This window comes from Seriola dumerili, unplaced genomic scaffold (genome assembly GCF_002260705.1).
Source record: "Seriola dumerili isolate Sdu_G_001 unplaced genomic scaffold, Sdu_1.0 BDQW01000025.1, whole genome shotgun sequence".
NCBI lineage: Eukaryota > Metazoa > Chordata > Actinopteri > Carangiformes > Carangidae > Seriola > Seriola dumerili.
The window spans coordinates 19954380-19970294 of record NW_019174280.1 but is presented as its reverse complement, the minus strand read 5'-3'; the positions used below and the strand labels follow the sequence as shown (position 1 = coordinate 19970294).

The 15915-nt window shown below is 40.6% G+C and overlaps 2 protein-coding genes across 2 annotated transcripts; both read right to left on the bottom strand.

The window, feature by feature from the left end:
* Positions 1–2037: 2037 nt before the first annotated feature.
* On the bottom strand, positions 2038–9574 carry LOC111238040 (meprin A subunit alpha-like). Its single transcript, XM_022767424.1, has 14 exons — positions 9468–9574; positions 9341–9365; positions 9189–9242; positions 9055–9092; positions 8897–8972; positions 8690–8807; positions 8314–8489; positions 7818–8039; positions 6437–6583; positions 5808–6023; positions 4654–5100; positions 4009–4182; positions 3727–3934; positions 2038–2828 (listed from the first exon to the last, which is right to left on the bottom strand). Exons 1-14 carry the CDS (start codon positions 9528–9530, stop codon positions 2678–2680), a joined length of 2115 nt encoding a protein of 704 aa, XP_022623145.1. The 5' UTR covers positions 9531–9574; the 3' UTR covers positions 2038–2677.
* Positions 9575–11234: 1660 nt separating this feature from the next.
* LOC111238062 (meprin A subunit alpha-like) lies at positions 11235–15874 on the bottom strand. Its single transcript, XM_022767463.1, has 14 exons — positions 15788–15874; positions 15670–15694; positions 15538–15582; positions 15317–15357; positions 15005–15080; positions 14586–14703; positions 13874–14049; positions 13516–13737; positions 13265–13411; positions 12954–13169; positions 12303–12767; positions 11732–11905; positions 11531–11615; positions 11235–11432 (listed from the first exon to the last, which is right to left on the bottom strand). The coding sequence occupies exons 1-13, from the start codon at positions 15845–15847 to the stop codon at positions 11566–11568; spliced, it is 1815 nt and encodes a 604-aa protein (XP_022623184.1). The 5' UTR covers positions 15848–15874; the 3' UTR covers positions 11235–11432; positions 11531–11565.
* Between the last annotated feature and the right edge of the window lie 41 nt (positions 15875–15915).

Genomic DNA, 15915 nt, shown 5'->3' with positions numbered 1-15915 from the left:
CAGTTTGAGGTCGGTGACGCTGATGTCTTCTCTTGCAGGGCCTTTTCATTTTGGTAACAGGGTGTATTGCAGAACAAAAGGTAGGTTTGTCATTTTTATCAATGGGGAGATAAGTTTTATCAATGTCAATATGTCCATTGATTTCAAACAGTTTTCAAACAGCAACAGAATTATGCAGGATAGTGCACCAAGACTACAACACTGTATTAATGCCTTTGTGCTGAAATTCTTCCTGGAAGTCCTGTGCCGTGGTTTGATGCCTGGGGGCCCAACAAAATGTTCCTTTCTGCCCAATTGATAAACAACAATAATAAATAATAAATCTTTTGTTTTATTATTTAACAGGTTCGAGACGAACTGTTCAAGATCATAATGGTGAGTTCACCTGTCAGGTCTATTCAGAATTTACACCACAGTACGATGAAAATATGCATCATGACTCTGTTTGTTTCTACCCTCAGGCAAAATCAAAAGGAAAGAGTGACAGCACGAGGAATTTGAATTCAACCACATACACAAAAGAAAAATGAGGGGCTGAACAAAGGTCAGTCTTATTATATTGTATTCCTATTTACTTGTGCATCTTCCCTAACACATACTGTTACGTTTCAGGCCTGGAGATGGATTCAGGCTGGAGGGCTGCTGGTTGGGTTGGTGCTCTAGCATTTGTATGAAGCGTCTGTCATTCACAAAGCAGTGTAGACACACAGTGTAGGAATAGGTAGAAACAGCCCACACCATCAGGAGCCCCATTCAGGAGGTTGTGGGGCAACAACGGTGCAATGTATACTGTCTTTATGGGAGGTTTAAGGGGGTGTATAGTTAGCATTGCAGTGTGGTAATATGAGGGGCCATCAGGGGCCCCTTTTCCACTGGTGGGCCCCAAGCATGGATTACCTCTCCTGACGTAGAGGCTTATGGGAATGTCAATAGTTTTCTACCCACCACCGTTGCCATGGGGAAGAAGTCAGTCAGAGGTGTGAATCAGAGCAGTTTGTTGTTGCAGGTTGAGCTTAATTGATTTAAACTGCAAATTTTTCAGTTTTTTCAGCACCCAAATCTTAAGCTTCTACCTGCCACTGGTGCCGCACTGCACCTTGGGAGTCGTAGTTAACTTCCCCACCAAAGTTTTTATGTTCACAGGTTTGCACCTTCGACTTTTTGTCAAAGAACCAGATATCTCCTAAGAGGTTTATAATATCTAATACTGAGGATTCAGTCAGATGAGTTTAATATTGATCCAAGAAATAGAAGTGCTGCAACTATGATGTTACACATTGTCTATGGGAAACATGAATTGGAATTTGCACTTCTTGAACCAGGAGCGCTCACTCAAAACTACAAGTGCCAACGTCACGGTGGCGCCAGGAATCACGAAAGTCATCAGGATTCATCTTCTGAGAATGATAAATGTCTGTACAAAAACTAGTGTCAATCCATCCAAGTGTTTTTGAGATGTTTCACTGGATACGTTTTGTGCTTTTGTGACTATAACACATGTTGTGCGGCAAGGTCCAATGGCAGATGCTGCTGCAATAACCATAGCAACCAGCATCTTATCAGGTTTTTTTGGTGTGTGTGTGTTTGTGAATCCAGTTTATAAATGTTCTACATAATGCGTCGTCTCTACATTTCAGATTGTGCAGACAGAAACAGCAGCTTACATGTACATGTATGCAGCTCCACATGCAGCCGACAACAAGAGAACATGACTTAGAGTTTACTTTGTGTTAGAATACAGTTCCTAGACTGTTACTAAGGTGAAGGTGGTCGTAGCAAAAGATTGATTATGAACTAAAGCTTATTGAATAGAACACTGATGTTTTTAATATGTTATGCATTGTAGCTGACTTCAAGCGCTGACTATATATAGAACAAAAAACATATTTCTTAATGTGTCTGACTTGGTTTGACAATTTTATTTCGAAAAGAGAGTCTGTGAATGTACGCTATTTGACCTGAACCATAACCTGTATACTATGTGTGCCACTATAACCACTATATGTATCTCAAAATACGCAGTGAAATAAAGACAAGGAATAGAAAGTCTTTTATTGTTCTTCACACATGCGATTTATATATTTGAATCCAAACGTACATTTTTCATAATACAGTTAATTTAGCAGACTACATGTGATTACTTTTAACATACAAATAAACCACTATGGTACACAGAGCTACTGATGCTGTCCTCCTGCATAATGTTGTTAGCTTGGGAGACATCATTTATAATATTTATATTATTTATAATATTACAAGAGTAAAGTCATAATTTAGAGAGAAAAAAAACATTTTTAGGAAAATTACAAGTAATCTTTTCAACGTCCTGATGCAGATGATGTTGTGATGCTGATGTGCCAAAAGATGACGTATCTCCTTATTTGTGAAACCTATGCTAAAGTATAACTTCACAGGACGCTCCAAGTTCCTCATTTTAAAGCTTAAGGTTAGTGCAGCTAAATTTTAAAAGTCAGCCCTGTATTAATTTGCATTTTTGGGGGGAGGTCCAGATTTGAAAAGCCTTACCTTTAGGCTCTTTCTCAAACAGAAAACTACAAATCTTTTAATGTGTACCAGCGATCAGCCCAGGATCCATTTGCATATTTCCCTCTGGTATTGGCACTACTTTTGCTGTGATTTCACTGCTGTAAGAACGTAGAGGACACAATAGTCCGTTTCACTGGGCTCTCCTAATGACGGTGAAGATGGCCAGTGTAAGAACCACCATCCCGGCTGCGCCACCAACCAGAGCTCCCAGAATGCTTCTGTCCATGTTCAGTCGCTCACATGTTTTGCCACTGTAGTAGGTGGTCTGGGTTGTTGCACACCTGAAAAGCAGCAGCACACACACATTCATTTTTATTGTGAAATATAATTTCATAATGCAAGCTAAATTGCTTTCAAATAAATACGCATCTTGAAACCTTTAATTATTTCATTATTTTTATCCACATGTACTGTGTCACCTGACAGGAAGGAGGAATAAGCTCACCCATTAACACAGTGCATTTCATTTGTTTAATCAACACAAAAACAGAAATGTGTAAAAGAGACTGTGTGTGGTTTTACAGGAAGTCATGTGATGTAACTGATCGTGACGACGAGAATCTGGAAAGTCGCCACTGCAGGTGCTGTCGTCAACAAATAGTTACTCAATAAATTCGCCCCATAAAACCACAAATTGTGAATGTTACGTTTCTGTTTGTGGATAAATTAAACAAATGAGTTTCAACATTTTAATTAGTCAGCTTTAAATGTGCTTGTAGGCGTAAGTTTTTGAATTTGGACAGAGGCAGGCTGGTTGTTTCCCCTTGATTCCATTTCTTCATGCTAAGCTTTGCTAACCCCTTTTTTCGAGGCGTGAGTTGAGAAATACCTTAATGTTTTATTTTTAATCATGTCTAGATTTGTTAGAATATATCCATAATGGTCAAAGTAATGCTGAGAAATCGTGTTAATTACTGAGCTTAGCGTTAGCTGTGCTCCTAGGCTTATTTTTCAACTTTATTCTAAGCTAAGCTAATCGATTCCTGGCTCTAGCTCTATACTAGAGTTATGAGTATTGAGCTTCTCATTTAACTGCTGGCAAGAAAGTGAATAAGTGTATTTCTGAAAAATGGGAACATCTGAATACAGCCTCTGTCTAATGTAATTTAGACCTTCTCCAAGTGACCACAGGAACAAAATTTGTTGGATATCCACTCTTTCAAAAGCACAAACACACACCTGCATGATGCTTCCCCTTCACTCTCCACACACACGCCTCCATTAAAACAAGGGTTGGGATAACAGGGGTTGGCAGCTCGTGCTTCTCTGTGTTTTGGAGCCTCCGGCCTCACTTCCACCTCACTGATTGGCTCCTCCTCATCTGTGATGTCATCAATCAGTGCAGCAGGTTTGACAGGCACCTCAGTCTTGATCAGGTGGGTCAAATCTAACAAAACAAGACTTCAGTATGTAAGAAAAAGAATTTGATTTTTGCGTAATAGAATAATTTCCACTTCTCACCATTGAATTCAGCAGTGATGATGAGGTCATTGTTCTTGAGGAAGCTCCTTCTGTGCAGATGCTTGTGAGACATGAATGTGCTCCAGCCAAAGTCGTCGCCGCGGTAACACTTGCAGCTCTCATCAAACACTGCCCCTGAAGTAGCTGTTGGCTTGTTCCAGCGGGCGTGAGTGCCTGAGGGGGAAAACAGGCAAGAAATACACTCAGCACGTTATCAGTTTGTCTTTGTTCAGTACGAGAAAACTGCACCTGAGCGGTGCTGTTACTTTATGTCATATACTTGTGCTTGAAACAACATGTCATGGTGACAGATAACGCAGAGATGGATTGTTCAAACTTAACAGGTTTGGTCAGAACAAACAGAAAGGTGTCAGAGGCGTAGTACGATATGTTGGAATCAAGGTTATTATTATCAACTAAAACAAGCTAAATAACGAAAACTAGATGTGAAAAAATATCTTTAATATATTAACAAGGTTTTATATGAAAAAAAAAATCCATAGCTAGCTGAAACTGTATTGTGTGTTTTCGTCTTTGTCGGTTTATTTCTTAAGAGGTATCAAATTTCAGTTAATGTTTTTATAATTAAGGTGAACCAACCCCTTTCATCCTGCTAGTAAAGTTTGAGTTTCTTCAACGGTCTACCTGTGGTGAAGCTTCTTGTAGAGGACATCCTCAGTTTCACATCAGGGTCCTGATCCACGGCAACGATGGTCGCCTGCCTGTTTTCAGCTGGCCACTGCATCACTGCGTCATTTTCCCCACTGCAGAGATGCAAGCTCATGCCGACGTACTCTGGGTAGACACTGTCTCGTCCATTCGGGTAAACACTGATGCCGAATGAGTAGCCCTCCGAGTTGTAGAAGCACTTGCTTTTCACTGGACTGCCAGCAGGAGTGGTGTCGAGGAGGCTGGTGAAGTTGTGGATTTGCCAGACAGCACTGGGGCAACTAGTCTCTGTAAGAGTGATGTCATCGATTAAGATGGCGCCCGAGGAGTTGGATGAACCTCTGATGCCTTGGAAGAAATAGCGAAACTTCTCTGTCACCTTGAGAGTCACGTGGGCTATTTTCCAGGAGTCATCTCCATCACCTGAGAGACAAAAGGCAGGGGAATCTGTTACCTACTCAGTACTGCAGTTTGTGTTTTAAATGAGTCTTACAATCATGGAACCCAACCCAACCACTACATGGAAAGAATGAAATATTTAAAGGTCCCATATTTTTAACTTTTCAGGTATTTTATTTGATGTTTCAATATCCATAAGAACATATATTTGTATGTAAACTAATGCAGTTTTACATCTCCTCTCTCAGGCTTCTCTCTAGTAATAACAGGTCAGTGAGCCAATCAGAACAGAGGAGGCTCTGAGCCTCTCTTGAGATTGGCTGACTGTTTACTGAGTGATCTAATAAAAATATAGCAGATTTCAGGAAAACACTCAGAGAAACCAAATCTTGCAAGGTTGGACGCCGTGTCCAGGTGGGCGGGGCTTGGGGCATGACTAATAACATTGACTGCTCTGTTGTGACATCACAAGGTTACAGAAGTCCTGATGGCTGGTTTTAAGGCTCAGTTTCTGAATACAAGCTGTGTTCATTTCTCTGTGGACTGAGGCTTTGATACTTTCACAGTATTAATATAGAAGCTAGACCTGCTTTGTAACAAGAAAAGACATAGAGATCTACCTTTATACAATATGGGACCTTTAAAAAAAATAAAATAAACCCTGAAAAATAAGCTTTCCAGCAGTCCAATGCTCAGTGTATGGAAGTGTTAACTCATTGATGACAAAGTACCAGTGATGGTGTGGATTTTCCTGACGCTGCGCACGTTCCCTGTGCCATCATCAGTCCTGATCCATATCACCAGTTTGTCCCCAGCTTCTCCGGTCATCTTGTAGAAGAACTGCAGGCACTGTTCGTCTCTTTTAGGGTAGAGGATACGTGACTCCAGCAAGGCACTGCTGCCAACTGCACCAGAGGACGTGTCAAACTTCATGAAGTAGCCAGCATCTGAAAACAGAAGCAGTGATCGGTGCATATTTTGGTAATGAGCCTTTTCACAGTCTGGTCACAGGAGGAAAAGCGCTGGTGTGAATAATACAATTATCCAGAGGTGGTTTGAATTTTATTCAGCTGTTTCAGTTTCAGTGTCCTGGTATTGTTCATGCTGACTCACTATCACACTGTCATGCCTTACTGGGACACTTGAATAGAACAGAGCCATTATTAATGTAATTAGCTGTACTTTTCCACTATTTAGCAGCTTTTCTTGCTAAGTCAGAGTGTCTGCCCTGTAAAGAAATATTTTGCATTAAATAAATACAAGTATTTTAACCTCCATATGGATATGTTTTCTTCTAGGATTGAATTGAGCTTTACTGTTGCTATACCTTTGTTTATGACCTAGAAAATGTGCTCAGTACCTCTGCAGCGCCCCACCAGGGTGTGATCAGTATCAGCTGGACTGCTCAACGTCTGGACCCAGTCTGCGTTGTCTTGCTCGTTCTGGATCATCCCACAGATGTTGATCAGCTCAAATGAGCACTGGTCCAGGAGAGTGTGTGTACTGGCTGCAATAGGACAGTTATCAACAGTCAATCTACAAAGCTGAAATCACCACCTGCCTGTAAAAATATGACTTCAGCTAAGACAATAATGTAAATAAGGCCTGGCTTCCCTAACCTCCATTTATGGTTCCAGTGTTACCTGCAATAGTTCATGTCAGAACATGTTAAAGGAGCTATTTCAACATAGCCAACGTTAGCGTTTACAGCTGTTTACTTACCAGTCTAGAAGAAAAATTGTGAGTTCAGAATCAAACTTCATTCCTTTCACTTCATTACTTTTTTACTTAAGTTAGCATGCTAACCAGCTAGCCCTGGCCCATCTCACCAATTTCCGATACCGAGTCACTGTAGTATCCAGTCTGCCCTGAAGAAGTAGTACTGCTCACAGGACGTATTATAAACTGTTGTCATGTAAACGCAACAATGGCTGAAGTTCTTGAGAAGTAAAAAAGTAAACAGCTAACGTTAATGCTAACGTTGGCTAATTAGGAATAGCTAAGCTGACAAATAGCTTCCAGGAGCTTATTGTCCAGTATAAAAAGTGGATTATTAGTGATATTGCTATTATTATTTGAGTCAGTCAATGTGGCTACATTGGCTATAATAGTGAGAAATACACAATTAGTCACTTTATACCAAATAATACTTAAAGGACGCCCAGGACATGGTGTTAGTCAGTCGAGCTATCTTCACTGTGCACTTTGTTTTCAATGAAGAAATGTTGCACATCACATTTTTGAATGACCATGCAACTTTTGTTTTAATAGCATATAATATTAACACATGATGAAGGAAAAAAGACTGACATATTCTGATCAGCCGCTGTGGCTATTATAACAGTGATCCTGGCAAAGTGAGAGACAACTGATCTGTTTAGTGCCACTATGTAAATAGCTGTGAACCCTGTCTGTTATATTATAACACTGGTTAGATTTTTTGCTTAAATGCAAATACTAGGTGATCACACACAGCAGCTGTCAGTCTACACAATGACACAGTATTACTTTCAGTTTGAACACAAAGCTATAGCACTTGTTTCTTACTTGAAACACATACGGACAATGCACCCAGCTGACACAGAGCAAAATTAGCATTTATTTACGGGTGTATTTTTGGCCACTTCATGAATGTTTGTCAAATAAGCACTTGTTTTTAACTCTGTTTTCATGTCCAAAAACTCCTGAGAGATATATCTGGCTCTTCCCTATGTTCATCGGCTCGACAGCGAGACACTCACCACAGTCGTACATGCGGTTGAGCCTGATGAGGTCAACAGCACTGAAGTCCAGCCGCTGGCCAATGACCTCATTAAAATACGGTATGGTGGTGGTGATTGTGGGGATGCTCTCGTTCTTGTTGAAAGACAGCGGCCTGTAGTGCATGATGGACTCGTAGTCATACGGCGTGTTCAGATCAGTGACAAAGTCGTCCTCGTACTTATTGAAGTTGTGCTCCCTCCCTGTGAGGAGAGAGTAGCTTTGTCACTGACCAGGTGTAGGTGTTTTGTTGGACCTACAAAAGAAAGGTCCAGAGGAAGCTACCGACTGGTCCATATGGTGAGACTGTCTTGGTTAACAATAATTTCAGATCCATTAATATCAAACGGGAAATTTTCTTCTTATGTTACATACTCAAAAAAATGTAACAGAGTTCGGTTGGTTGCTGGTTCGGGACCTCAGTGTGTCTAAAACTGTGTCCCTGAATGAAACAAAGATGAAATAATATTGACCCACCTTCTTCAATCTGGTCCCACCAGATCTTCACATAGTCGTCTCTGTCTGAGCGAGACTGTTCGTGGTAAAAGCCCAGAGCGTGGAGGAGCTCGTGCTCCACAATGGCCTTAGTGTCACACCTGGCCCCAATGGACACATTCTGCCCGGTTTTATCATCTCCAACATATGACCAGCATCTGAATTGATAAAATGGCAAAATTCAACAGTAAACCTAAGGCACTGTTACTGTGTAATGACCTTTAAATGACATTTCATCAAACCAGCAGTTCCTAATCTTTGGTTCTTAATTCCTTGAGTTTGATGACTTGACAGTATGACCCATAAAAGTTGTGCAACAACCAAGATTTCTGAGTCAATCTGGCACACTGCAGCTCACCCAGAGAGCTTGGTGAAGGAGATGTGGCTGCTCTCTCCCTCGTACGGCTTGAAGTCCACGCAGGATCTCAAACGGTACTCCTCAAAAGCCTGGAGGATCACACCTTTAGCATTCAGATCTGCAGTAATAGAAAGGAATTTCCCAATCAGTAAATGTTTTACCCATTCATCAAATTTCGTCTTGATAGAAATGTTCTCCGCGGCGTACCTAAAGAATCAGTCAGGATGTAGGGGATGGGAAACTTCCATCTTCTTGTTTCATCGAGGATTGCATTTCTGCTGGGCTGCAAGACACGTTGAGAATTCACAGAATAAATACTCTCATGTTCCTGACAAACATAATCTCCACACAGGCTGTATACTTACATTACCAGCGATGTCTCCCTCAAACAGGTGTTTTAAGTCTGAAAATGTGGAAAATCAGTATCAGAAACCAGAAATTCAGAATAAATGAATATCAGTCAGCAAAGTATGTGATCAGAGAGTTTTAAAAAGTGTACCTCTGTTGATGTCAAGTATGTCGTCCCTCAGTTCACCTGCATCTGCATTATCACCTGGAGGAAACACAATTATTTTTTTGTTAAAACTGATGAGTAACAAACAAAGAGCTCATTTTATGTGTGTGTGCTCAGTAAAGTTAATAGGAACCAACCGGTAAATGTCGGAACAGCTTGCACCTAACACACAAAAAGAGATATTTCTTACTCTAAACCATCCACAGAGACAATTTTTCAATTGCTGTGATTGTGATTTCAAATGAAATTTCAAATACTCCCTACCGTCAAAACCGCAAAGACTCCAACCAGCACAGCGATCATCCTCAGACCGTCTCCAGAGCCCATGTCGTTATTCCAAGAGCGGCGTGTTTCCTCAGTGCCACTGTCAACATGTCCATGAAGACAGCGGCTGCAGAGGAACTTTGATCAGGATTATTGTGTTCAATCAGTAACAAACATTTCGCACGTGTCTTGGCCGTCTCTCTCACCGCTGACATGCTGTCAGGTGTTCTCTGGCGCGCACAGGTAATGACAGCAGTAAACAGTTCACCCTGTACAGATGCAACAACAGCTTCGTAAGAGCTGAGCTAGAGTACAATAAAACAGGCAATAATGCTGTTTATGGGTTATGGCAGCTTGAGTCAGAGTCATATCCTCATGGTGCTAAACTTGTAGAGTAACTTCAATCCACCTGTAGTGATGTTTTATAACCGTGATGATGCCTTCAAGACTGTTCTTGGCTAGAGAGTGAAGATTTTAATAAAGTGCTGATAGTTCAGTCCGTCATGCCGTGATATCTCTAATGTTTGATAAGGGTCTATATTACTTTGCACTTATCTTTGAAATACTGCGCTGTTATGTATCAGATGTCCACACAGCTGATTTAGTTGATATTAAAGGATCACTTTAGCTATTTATTATTGCACATGTATAAAGTTCAGGGACTTACAAGAGGCCGAGGTGTCCTGACTTTTAGCTCCTAGTGTTGTTCTAAGTCTCTAAGTCCTGTATCCTGCACCTGGTGGCTTGATTTTGTTATATTTTTGTTATAATGCCCACGAGCCTTGGGCTTGTAAAGCATGCTTTCTGTCATAAATCTGTCGTCTCCGAGCTCAAGCCGAGATAAAACTGACGACATCCTCCGAGTTTTGGTTTCTCAGACTTGACAAGGTTCCTCCAGACATGGTACAACTGTTAACATCAGATGAGCGGCAGTTTTCAGTATAACTTTAGTTTGATTAGGTAATGTAATTGAGATTAAGATGTCTTTTGCAAGAGAGACCCGAGTACACAAAACTGAACTTTTGTGGGAATTTGTAAAATATCTGGGGGAAAAAAATGATTTGCCAATTTTTTGTCTGTAATCGTAGGTTGTTGTTTTTTGGGCCTTATTGGCTCATGAAAATAGTGACGTTCAGTGATGTGAACATTGTCAACTTCTCCAGCAGCAAACAGGAAAAATACAAAGTCCTATCAGTAATTTTAGGGGCAGATCATGTTCCTAACTTTATATGATAATAATAATAATCATAATAATGTTGAGGATTTAGAATTTCAAAGAGCGAAAAGTCATAAGTCTGTGACTTATGACACATTGTCTTAAGATGTGAGAGGGTGTCAGACTCTGTTGGTCATTATATAGTGATGGAACAAAAAAGAGAACATGCACACAGTGGTATGATATTTCATTATTTCTAACGAGACTACCACACTTTACAAAACTTCTAATCAACAATAAAAATAACTCAGTTTACTTTAATTCAAAAGACCTGCACTTTTAAATAATAATAAAGGGTTTCCTTGGTACTAGTGCTGCACTCCAGAATACTCTTGTTAACTCAACTCAACTTACCCCTTTGCACATAGACATTTATTGTATTACATCTACGTTTTTCATTGTTCTGTTTTTTTTGACAAATGAAAAACAAATATAAATAAATACAAGGTTGGCAATTTAAAATTTGAAGTAGAATTTCAGGGACTGGAATGGTCACTGGGTATTTTCATAAATGCACCACAAACCAAACGAAACACCACAGGCTTGTTCTTAGTTTGCTTTTTATTAAGACAACAGTTTAATGAGAAAGAAATGTGTTGTTTAAAATGATGATACACAACTTTTACATACAAATTATATACCACATATAACTTTAACATTTTATGCATCATGTGTGTAATTCTGACATTGTCTCGCAGCAGTAATCTTCCATCTTCACTTCATCTTCAAAGGTTTTTCTTCTCATGCAGCTGCATATGTTGAAAAAATAAAAATCACATTAGCTTCAGTACATACAGGTGTGATGAAATCCTCACAGGTGAAATTGAAATAGTGTCTAGTGTCTTACCTCCACGTCCTCATGATATAAATGCCTGCATGACCTTACTCCTTTGGCTTAATGGGAACTTCTGTTTTGATCAGTGACGTTATGTCTGTGGACGAAGATACTTGTTATGTCTGCTTCCTCACACGCTTCACAACATCACACATGAGGAACAGTATTATATGAAGCAATGCCACATGCAAATGTTAAACACAGATCACAAACCCTCAAAGTCGATAAAGATGATGAGGTCATCGTTCTTGAGGTAATTACGCCGCCGGAGGTCAAAGTGCTTGACGAAGTTGCTCCAGCCCCATGATTGACCTCTGTAGCAATCACAGGAAGGGTCATACCTCCCCACCTTGGAGGGATTGTCCCAAAACAGCTTTCCATCTGACACTAGAAGACACAAAAAGCCCGTGAAGATTGTCAGTCACCCAGGTCATGGTATTTCTAAGAGCTATACAAAGGCAAATTAACTTGTTTGAGGTACTTGAACACGTTTTCACTTCTCATCCAAAAGGCTTCTTCAGTTCTAACTGACGATAAGTGATGAGGAGTCACAGACATTTACAGACATCCCACCTCTTGTGGGATTGTTAACACCTTGACAGTGGTTTTGGCGCTTGTTGATTTTGTTTTCTTCACAGGATCAGTTGAGATTAAAATTGATGTGCATTTAATGTGCAGATTTTCAAATGTACACTATTGTTCTGCCTGTTTTTATGTGTGATGTCATGATAACACCCTGCTTTTGTCTAAATCCCTCTGGGGATAACAGATAAGGAGAACTTACTCGGCCTCATATCAGTAGTGAGGCTGCGAGCTGTGGACATCCTCAGCTTAATGTCGGGGTCTTGGTCCATCACCACCAAGGTGGCCTGTCTGTTTATCGCTGGCCACTGCATCACCACGTCATTCTCCCCGCTGGTCAGGTGGAAGAACAGCCCAGTGTAGTTCCCGGTGTAATCAGTGTAACTCGACAGAGGCATGACGCGGACACCGTAACCGTAGCCTTCAGGGCTGTAGAAGCGAGGGCTGTCGATTACTGTGTTTCTATCAGCCGTTTCCATGATCTGTGTGAAGTTCTGGATTCTCCACACGGCGTTGGGGCAGCGTGTCTCAGTCAGGCTGATGTCGTCGATGTAGATGCCACCGGCGGACGCGGAGGGGTCGCCGCGCACAGCTTGGAAAGCATAGCGGAACTTCTCCCCCATGTTCATCGGGACGTGGGCGATCTTCCATGTGTGGTCAGCATCAGCTGGATAACAGGGACAGGGACACGGTGATAAATCTTACTATGTGGCAATATTCATATATGAAGTAATGGGACGGTGAGGGAGTGAGGGTTTGTTTAAGATTATTCAGTACATGTTGTTAAGGAATAGTTTGACATTTTGGATTCCTAAGAAGCTGCAGGAAACCTGCAACAAACATAAATAAATACCATAAAAGGTCTGTATTTTCTTCATTTTACGAATGGTGCCTGTGCCGTCATCTATCTTGGACCAGATCACCAGCCTGTCCTTGGTGCTGCCAGTCATCTTGTAGAAGAACTGCAGACACTGAAGCTTCCTCTTGGGGTAGAGGGTTCGGGATTCCAGCAGAGCAGACTCCTGAGGCTTCCCGGCCATTGTGTTAAAGTGCATGAAGTAACCAGCATCTGGACGAATCAGACAAAATAAAACAAGCTCTTATGGCACGCAGATTAATTTTTTCTCATTTTCTTTCATGAGAATAAAGTAGTACATTTCCGACCTCTGCATTTTCCCAGGAGTGTGTGATCCTCTGCACCAACTCTGCTCTTTGTATGAACCCAGTCAGCATCATCAGAGGTGGCCTGGATCATCCCGCAGATACTGGCGTACTCAAAGGCACACTGATCCAGCAGGGTGAGAGGGCCAGCTGAGGTGGAGGAGGATGAGGATTTGTCAGGATCATACTTTCTAATGACTAAACTAAGAAAAACACAGAGGAAATTCACTCCGTCATATATGAAATATACATACAGCAGTTGTACATGCGGTTGAGCCTGAAGGTGTCCATCTTGCTGAAGTCGAGGTACTGGCCAATGATGTTGTAGAACTCTGGGATTTTGGTGGTGATGGTGGGAATGGATTCGTTCTTATTGAAGGAGAAGGGCCTGTAATGCATGACGGACTCGTAGTCATAGGCCGTGTTTTGATCAGTTATGTAGTCATCATTGTATTTGTTGAAGTTGTGTTCAAGTCCTGCAGGAAATACCATGTTGTTTTAATTATTCCTATCGCACAAAATGGTGTTACTCCCAATAATAAAACATTGTTTTTATAGAACATGAATGACAAAAGAAAAGGAAATTAGGGACGATGAGGATCCTAGATGTACCTGGTGAAACCTGATCCAGCCAGATGTCGACATAGTCATCCCTGTCTGTGCGGGACTGTTCGTGGTAAAATCCCAGAGCATGGAGTAGCTCATGCTCAATCACCGCCTTGTGGTCACATCCTGACCCCAAAGACAGAATCTGACCATTCTGCTGATCACCAACGCTGGAGAAACACCTACGACAAACCGAATAAAATGGAAAACAAATTGAATTTTTAAAGGAACACTCCAGTGATTCAGTATTGCGCTTCCACAAAGTTTGGGACTCATGAGAGACAATTTAAAATGCAAAAGTAGTCAAAATTGAAGAAGCAGAGGCCATGTTTTCTGGATTTTTAGTCCTGAGTATTGGTTCAACTCCCAAAAGGCCTGGATCTTACATTTCCCATAATGCAACAAATAGCATATTTTTGTTAGATGCACCTGACCTGGCAAAAGCGCACACCTTTTAAATTCCATGACCCAAGTCATAATTTAAGGCATGTCTTAGATCTTTGTTTTTGATTACACTGAGACTTTTAAAGTAACAATATGTCACTTTTGAGAGAAGAAATGCCACATCCTTGCTCTTACAAATAAAATGTTGATTTTCAGTTCTAGTTTTAGCAAAGTTATGCACACTGGGGAGAATTTTAATCAATGGCGCTGGAGATGTGGTTCCAAACAGAAAAACTAGAAGAAAGAAGAAAGAATAACAAAGCTGGAGCCATACCCCCCTCTCTTTTCAAACTTGATATAGGTCTTCTCTCCTTCATAAGGCTTGAAGTCGACACAGGACTTAAGCCGATACATTTCAAAAGCCTGGTGGACGCAGCCCTTGGCATTCAGATCTGAGGAGTGAGAGAAACAAACAGGAAAGTGTGAATGTGTTCTGTGACAAAACATCACATTCCTTCTTTCAAAATAAAAGCATTTTTGCTTAAATTCCAAGTGTGGCAAGACACTGACTCCTGATGGGGGTAATCAATATTAGGAATTCCAACAGTGTAAATTGCTTAAGATGAGTGCATCAGTTAGAAGTTGAAAATGCAGCCTTAACATCACTGTATTGTAACGCTGGGTCACACGTACAACAGTGAGACTTAGCAATTCTCAAAATAAATAAATATTAATACAACTAAAAACACTCACCTAAGTCATCACCCAGAATGTAAGGGATTGGAAATTTCCATCTGTATCTTTTGTCAATCAGGGCATTCCTTCCTTCCTGTTGCAGAAACAAAGGTGTTTAAAAAGCACTTTACTTGTGATCTTAAACCTAATCGTGGCTAATAAAGACACACAACAATAACCAGCTGAGACAAGCTGTCCCAACAGCCACGCATGTGATGATGTGAATGATCAGCAACGATTAAGCAACAACAACAATGAAGAAACAGCATTTCTCTTAAAAAAAAAAAAAAAAAAGAATTAAGAAAACATTTCTGTAAAAATTTAACTCACTGGAACCAAAATGTCCCCTTCAAACAGGTTGGCATCTGAACCTACAGCACAGGCACAGACACATTTTATTTAAATATCATCAGTAACTAAATACCCATTTTTTCTCAAAATTATACATATTATTTTTAAACACAGCATCGCTTGTATTGACTTGGGTCCCAGTTGGGACTTGGGATCCCTGGGTTATGGCCAGGGATCAACAGTGAAACATTGTCACTCACCCAGGTTTAAGATGGGGTTCTCATCCTCACCATTCTCATACACCTCTGTAAAACAAACACAGACACGGTTCAGAGTCTTTTCACATCTAAGAACTTTTATTTCTTCTATTAAAGGTAATTTATTTGACATACCATGTACCACAGAGGAAACTGGTAACTGCATGAAACAAAATCAGTGAAAGTTATCACACAGTTAATGGAAGAATAATGCTTACTATAGTTAATTCATTAAAATTAAATAAATACTTACAGTGTATGAAGTGGCCAGAGCCACTAGTCCAAACAATAACAGCACCCTCTCCATCATCATGCTGAATGTCACAAAGCAAACGTTGCTGTTTTGTTTAAATATGCATATTGACCAGATATGAACTTTGG

Bases quoted from the DNA above. Each gene is read 5' to 3' on its own strand.
- LOC111238040 (XM_022767424.1), bottom strand. From the start codon at position 9,530: ATGGGCTCTGGAGACGGTCTGAGGATGATCGCTGTGCTGGTTGGAGTC. The intron at 8,040-8,313 runs GTGGGTCAATAT...CTCTCCTCACAG, and splicing joins GTGGGACCAGATTGAAGAAG to GGAGGGAGCACAACTTCAAT. The intron at 2,829-3,726 runs GTGTGTGTTTGT...GCTGCTTTTCAG, and splicing joins GAAGGGGAAGCATCATGCAG to GTGTGCAACAACCCAGACCA.
- LOC111238062 (XM_022767463.1), bottom strand. From the start codon at position 15,847: ATGATGATGGAGAGGGTGCTGTTATTGTTTGGACTAGTGGCTCTGGCC. The intron at 15,358-15,537 runs GTGAGTGACAAT...CCTGTGCTGTAG, and splicing joins GAACCCCATCTTAAACCTGG to GTTCAGATGCCAACCTGTTT. The intron at 14,050-14,585 runs GTATGGCTCCAG...GGTTTGTCGTAG, and splicing joins AAGTTTGAAAAGAGAGGGGG to GTGTTTCTCCAGCGTTGGTG.